The sequence below is a fragment of the Galeopterus variegatus genome, unplaced genomic scaffold, assembly GCF_000696425.1.
Source record: "Galeopterus variegatus unplaced genomic scaffold, G_variegatus-3.0.2 Scaffold4571, whole genome shotgun sequence".
NCBI lineage: Eukaryota > Metazoa > Chordata > Mammalia > Dermoptera > Cynocephalidae > Galeopterus > Galeopterus variegatus.
Window position 1 is genome coordinate 219,509 of NW_007730682.1, and position 7,365 is coordinate 226,873.

General features: G+C 35.9%; 1 protein-coding gene across 1 annotated transcript in view; it reads left to right on the plus strand.

Moving 5' to 3' along the window:
• The window catches only part of CAMK4 (calcium/calmodulin-dependent protein kinase IV), a 159,266-nt gene extending 153,781 nt beyond the window's left edge, over positions 1–5,485 (plus strand). The window contains exon 11 of the mRNA XM_008587851.1: positions 752–5,485. Coding sequence (XP_008586073.1) covers positions 752–1,192 — 441 coding nt within the window. The 3' untranslated portion in view covers positions 1,193–5,485. The remainder of the gene's footprint in view (positions 1–751) is intronic.
• The last annotated feature ends 1,880 nt before the right edge of the window (positions 5,486–7,365 follow it).

A 7,365-nucleotide genomic window follows, 5' to 3' on the forward strand; every position in this document is an offset into this window, starting at 1 on the left:
GGCGGGAACGAGTCTCCACATGGGATCCGAACCCTCAGCGGGAGCGCTGCCGCGCTCCCAAGTGGCGCACTCTCCAGTGCGCCACCGGGCCGGCCCGGGTATTCATTATTAATAAAGGGAAATGTTTTTCACCAAATATATTATTGCTGCTTCTCATCCAAATAAGGATGAACTGCTTGAATAGCATTTTTCAGGAAACTAATATTTATTCAGAAAGTTGTTTTCTTCCTAAATATGTGAGAATCTGAAAACAATTTTTGAAGCTATATTTAGCAATATAGGTAAATATCACAGGCTGACACAGACTAAAGGTGAAGGGCTCTGTGCAAATTAACTTCAAATACCCTGGACTAAGTAACATTGACTTAACTCAGGGTTTCTCAAGCTAATTTGACTGTAGAACTTTCTTATCTCCACAATACCTACTAACTTCCACAGAACTAGTGTTCCATGAAACAAGTACAGTGGGAAACACAGCCTAAAATTTTTGAAAACTGGCCATCTGCGGGCAAAAACATTTACTCAGTCTTTCAAATTGTCCAGATGATTAAATTCACTAATTTGGAATTAAGGAGGTTTTGCTGTTCATTCTCCAAACAAGTTTTCATTCAACAAACAATCTTGAAATAATATACTTGTGAGATTGAGCACTAACCTATAAAACACACTCCTTAAAAGCAAAGCTGGGGTTGAGCTGTGATTTGGGATTTTAAGTGGAGGTTACACTTGATGCTCTTCTGTTTTCAATCAGGCAGCAGTGAAGGCTGTGGTGGCCTCCTCCAGGCTGGGAAGTGCCAGCAGCAGCCACAGCAGCATCCAGGAGAGCCACAAGGCTAGCCGAGACCCATCTCCAGCCCAAGATGGCAACGAGGACATCAAAGCTATTCCAGAGGGAGAGAAAATTCCAGAAGACAGGGCCCAAGCGACAGTTGAGGGAGCTGAGGCTGAGCTGATGAAGGTCCAGGCCTCAGATGAAGTTAAAGATGCAGATATAAATGCTGAAGAGGCCTCCAATATGGTGCCCGAGGCATTGGAGGATGGGATAAAGGTGGCTGGCCTGGAAATGGAGGAGGGCCTAGCAGAGGAGAAGCTCAATACTGTGGAGGAAGAAGCAGCCCCCAAAGAAGGGCAGGAAAACCCTACTGGGGGACTTGGAGTTCCACAGCAAGATGTGATCCTGCCAGAGTACTGAGTCTGCATCCTTCAGATCTGAAAGCCAAACCGTGGCATTTTATGTACTTGTCCTTCAGCAAGGAAGATGTGGAAGCATGATACGCACTATAGTGATTCTGTTTTTGAGGTGCAAAACAAAAATACACATAGAGCAGTTGGTAATCCTAAATTCAATGCATGTGACTGCTTTATGAAAATAATAGTGTCTTCTATGGCATGTAACGGATACCTAATACTGATGAGTTAAAATTGAAATTACAAGTAAACACAACATAACACTTAAAAACATAATTTTCAACAACCAGTGGCACACATTTGAAGTGAACAGCAGCAGATTGATAATGCTTTGAAAACCTAGCCATCCTATGTCCTTTGGATTTCTTCACAAGGCAGTAATTCCTTTGAATTACTGCTTGGCTAATATTAGGTAGTGCTACAAGACATGTTCCCATGACTTTCATAACGTTTTACTTTTCATCATAAGATGTTCAGACTGTATGTAAGGAGATGGTTATAGGTGATAGTTAAAAGTATGTGCAAAAAAATTTCACTTAAATTGAAGCATACTTTTAAGGACCATGAAATCATATGTCCCTAAAGCTTGTGTGGAGAATGCCTTTTTATGTTTTCTTATTTATATACACTATAATAATCATCAAAATGTTCTGTCATAAAATTCTGCCATTTTACAATACTGGAAAAAGTATTTTACAAACTCGTGCTGAGTTTCAACTGCTGAGTGAAACTCACACTGAGTTTTATTCTTTCCTTCACCTGCTTTCCAATAAAATGTCCTGATGGACGAAACTTAGGGGGGAATAAAGAAACTTAGGGAAGAAAAAAGATAAGACCGGGACGTAGACTAACAAAGATAAGATTGATTCCTTTTCATTTTACAAATAAAATAGTATTTGTGAATTTATGTAGTCTTATAGATAGGGCCATTTTAATAGGTAAACTCTGTTAATTACCAAATTCAAATATTTAGAAAAATCTGTTTCACAGGTTGGCACCAAAATGTCTGAACAGAGTAGGAATAATATTCCATTATAAGATCATTCATTATTGACTTTGCTAGAGTAAGGAAACATTATTGTTTACAAAAGCCCCTTTTCCTCCAATTTATCATTACGAAGGTATATTGCTTATGAACTAAAGATAATTATGAAAAGCTAGTATATCTTTTTCTCTTTGGGAATGGAAGTGCTTATATTTTACAATGTGGTTTTGAAAATTTCCACATCAAGAAATCTAGCATAATGCAACTTATTTCCCTTAAAAAAAAAAAAGCAAAAACAAAAATAAAGAAAAAAACACTGATTTCGAATCAGACCCTTGAGAAGCTAGAACATTACATATGTTTATTATGATTTTTTCTGAGAATAGGTATAATTTTTGTTTGACTTTCATGGGAACACATATCCCTTATAGAAATCAGACTAAGTCCAAGTATCTCAAACTTATTTCTAGTTTGAATTGAAATGAACTTTTTATCACAATAATTACGTATCACATTTTTGGTGGGTTTCCTTAATTTTAAAAAAAGGATTATTTTCAAAGTCCAAAATAGAGACAATAAAAATGGCCATCACATAAAAATCTTCATTAAAAAAAAGATCCTAAACTCTTTTGGCTTTTTCTCAAAACTGTTGTCAGAAAATAAAATTAAAACTCTGGTATGTAGAGACTATTAGACCTCAGCAGACATCCTGCTTTCTAAGCACAGATCTCCCTTTATTACTATTGTTGAGAAGGAAACAAGGTAGGACTTTTTATCTTCCATAGCTAACATGGAGGAAAAGTTCCTGAAGGGGCTCATCATCTGGGCTCAGAAGATTATTTTTTGTATTATTTTTATTATCTAGTAGGGAACATTTAATCTCTTCTTCCCTCTTTCCTTCCTTTCTCCTTTAATTATTCCTTCTCAGAATCCCCATTTTAGCTGTTATAAAGAACTCACTTTTTCTAACTTTTAAGAATGCCTTCTTAAGCATTAAGATTTGCATTTAAGTAGATCAATTTCCTGGTGTACTTTTCCCCATAAAACTTAACAGTTGTATATGGTAAGCATCCCATATATTAGAAGAATGAAGAAATGAAGGAAAGGGGTCTTGTTAGAAAATGGCAATTAGTTGGAAGAACACATCGACCCTGCCAGCCCACACCCATATCATTCCAAAGGCAGTTGTTATGTCATTCCAACACTAGGGCTGACTGCATTTGTTGGCCCTGTGTACTATGGGAACAGCATTGCAAATGCAAGGACCAATGTGTCTTTTAGAATTAACCCATTTAAATGAGTGCACATGATCATTCCTTAGTGAATTCTCAAGAGTGTAAGGGTAATTACCTCTATCTTTTTTAACCTGTAAACTGCATTATCTAAAAAAATCAACAGAGGTTTTAAATTTTAACTCATATGTTAAAGATTAAATCCTGATAATGCCTACATAGTGACTAATTTAGTTGTTTCAGTGGGAAACAAGTCAAACTTTCATAGAAAATGGTTATTTCGGTCAAATTATTCAAAGATTTCAGAGAAATACAACCTAAGTTAGAATAATTACATTAACATTTTTTAAAGAACTGACAACATTTATATTGCTTGTTAAAATGGGATATATTATCTATTTCAAAGATTTCATAGCTAAATAATGGTGGACAAACAGAGACTTAATTTGACAAAATACTTCATAAAATTACCCCTAATTGACAATATAGTCACAAAGAAAATTAATTAAAGAAATTTCAGCAAAGAACAATAAATTACATTTTCCATTTTAGAGCTATTTTCACATGGCATTACTGATTTTTATTTTGAGATAAGTAGAGATACATAGCATAAACTAGATTATTTTACCATAAAGAACAATTTTGAATTATTTCTCCCATTAAAAAAGTCTAATTGGAATCCCAGTGTTTGTTCTTAAATTGTAAAAGCTCATTTGCCCCAGGGATACATAAATAGGGTAGAGATTAGAAATAATACGGTTGTAGAAGTTATCTAGAACAAGTGCTGTCTAATATAAATATAATTCACATGTGTAATTTAAAATTTTTCTATTAGCCACGTCTTAAAAAGTAAAAAACCCAAAAAACAAAAAAGCAGATGAAATTAAGTACAGTATATTTTAATCCAATATATACAAGTTATTATATCAATATATAGTCGATATTAAAAATTAAGGTATCTTGAATTCTTTATTTTCAAACTAAGTTTTCAAAATCAGGAACGTATGTTACACCATTGATACATCAAGTGCTCAATAGCCACATGTGGCTAGTGGCTACCCTATTAGCACTGGTTTAGAGCACTTTTTAAGCAAAGTGACCCTTGAATTTCTATGCATAGATTTGAGCTGCCTCAGTTTTTCATATTGATGAGTTGATGGGAGGACAAAAAGAAAACGTTTCAAAATGTTACAGACTGAAATATGTAAAAAGCTTATTCCACTCCTGCCTATTCATGTGCTTCAGAAAAGTGTTTCCCAACATGACTTTAAAGAACAACACTAGCATGGGCATTGCTAACTTGTGTATTGGCCACAGTCTCTCTGATCCCTTGGGCCCTGGAATCTTGACTATAATCTAGAGTCTCCTAAAGTCTCCTGAGTACTGCCATGAAGCCAATAGTATTCTTGCTTACCAAAATCTACTGTGGGACAATCACGCGTCCCCATTCTAGAAGGACTGCACACAGAATCCAATTTTGTAGGCCTGGAACAAGCTGGACATTTTCTTTGTGTCACAGACAATATGATTTCTAGAAATCTACTGAATCATACCAAATTTGCATGTTGAAGATTGTATGATGATGGTGATATCGTGCCAGTTATTCCCAAAATGGGAATATGACTGTTGGCTGGCATTTTTTTAGATTTCAGAAGGGTTTAATCAACACTGCCATTACAAATCGTTTCACAAAAAAGACTTTTGGAATTTTCTTACATAATGATTTTTGAATTAAGGTTCTATAGTCATTTTTAGTGGCAGACTTAAAAAAAGTTTGCCTTTTACTGTGACCTCAAATACATAATATTGTAAACATATTTTGTAATTTAGAATGTTTAGCAATCCCTATTTCCAGTTTCACATGCAAAGTAACTGACGGTGAGTTGCCTACAGGTTTAAATTTGGAGATAGCCATTTTGTTTCATAATTCAGTTTTTATTGCACTGAAGCAGCTGGTAGCATTTCAAAAAGAAAAGTAAATGCCTGAAAAGGCAAAGGATAAAATTAGTAAACTATATATTCTGTTTTAAGATTGTTCTTGCAAAGCAAATTTTTAAAAAAAGTCAACAAAGTGAATCAGCACTAGGTTTTGTTTGTTGAAAGTTGACTCCATATATAATTGACAAATATACAGAACAGAGTCAATTACATAATTATAATGCCATTATGTAATTTACTTGTCATTGCAGAGTATTTAGTCTTGTTTTCTAGGTCTACTTTATATGGTACAAAGTTTCCAGACATTTACCTACATAATAGGATTTGTAATATCCGCGTAATTACTGCCTATTATGTCATATTCCAATTTCCTTAATGTTCATCACTGATATGTTCCTGGTCAGGGTCATTACTAACATTTGGGCATTTACTTGTTGAACACTGCTTAATGGTTAAACTCTATGTGTGTCTGCAGTGTTTTGATAAAAGTATTTATGTACATGTAATTTCAATAGTGGTATTGTAATATTCATAACCACATGATAAGCAAAAATGTATCCAACACTTCTATAAATTTTTTTTCAAAGTCCTTTTAGTCCCTGACACACTCAGGATGAATTTCTGGTTCCCTAACAAATAGAAAAAAAAGAGAGAGAGAAACCACTTGAGAGATGGTAGTTACACACCCATGGTAAAAACAAGTACAGCATTTTCTTTTTTTTTTTTTTTCCCTTTTTGTCTTTTTTCGTGACCGGCAACGGATCGCAACCCTCAGTGTCGCGCCCGTACCGGACCGGGACCGGCAACGGGATCACAACCCTCGGCATTGCGCCCGCACCTTGCTCAGCCAGTGAGCGGCCGGTCTGTATGTGGGATCCGAACCCTCGGCGGGAGCGCCGCCACGCTCCCAAGCGGCGCACTGTAGCAGTGCGCCACCGGGCCGGCCCCAGCATTTTCTCATTCTATATTTTGACCTACTAAGGTGAAGTTTTTGTCATTATTACTCCTCATGGATAGTACCTGTGTTCAGATAATATAAGCTCAGCTCCTAAAGCCCAATCATTTCTATACTTATCTGGGAGAGTAATATAAACTTGGTTAATTTGTTCTGTTGTTTAAAATTCCAATTTTTATAAATGCTTGGTGATGAACTCTAGACAGTTTGGTTGCTTGATTTTAACTTCCTTCAAGACTCAGTCTTTCCCCTACCATCCGGTTCAGAGGACCACCTAGGGCAAGATTATGAAAGTGGACTGTCCCATTTGACTCCTTTGCAGGAATCAGACACTGCTCTAGAGAAGACTCCAGTCATCCAACCTGGTTGAGCTCAAATGAGCCAAGAGGGAGAAAACCTCTTCCCATCCTCTGACTGAAAGTGATACTGTTTGAGTGTTGGTATACTGTCATTGATCAGTAATGGAAAAAAGAGATTCCACCAATTGTTTGCTCTTTTTTCTACCTCGGTTTGCTACCACTTGTCCCAGATCAATGTTTTTTTTTCCATCCCTATGGCCATCAGGCTCACCCTCGAGGACTGTGAGGTCCTCTAAAGCCCTGGCAGGAGCATCCAGACTGGCTGGAGAAATGCGGGGTCCTTGGTGGCCCAGAATTTAGTTTGAAACTCTAAAGAGCAATGCTAAGACTGCAAAATCACACTGTTCTAAATAGTTGTTCTCAGCACATTTTGAAGATTGATCTGGAAAGTCCATAGATACGCAATATTTATATCCACATAATCTTTGCTGTGATTCATTGTTAAAAATTACAGATAATTAACCTTTAATTCAGATTAAATAATCTTTGTTCTCCATTTAAAAGATTGTTTTGGGCTACTCAAATACAAGACTTTACATTAGAATTTTTGGAAGCTGTTGTTTTCCCTAAGCTCTCTCCCAACTCTGACAATTAGTTGCAAATGATAAAAATATACTAGGTTTGACTTTTTTTTGATTCATGGATAGTAGTTAATCTTTTTTTTTGTAAAGGATATAATTAAGCATGAGTATAAATTGAAAACAATCA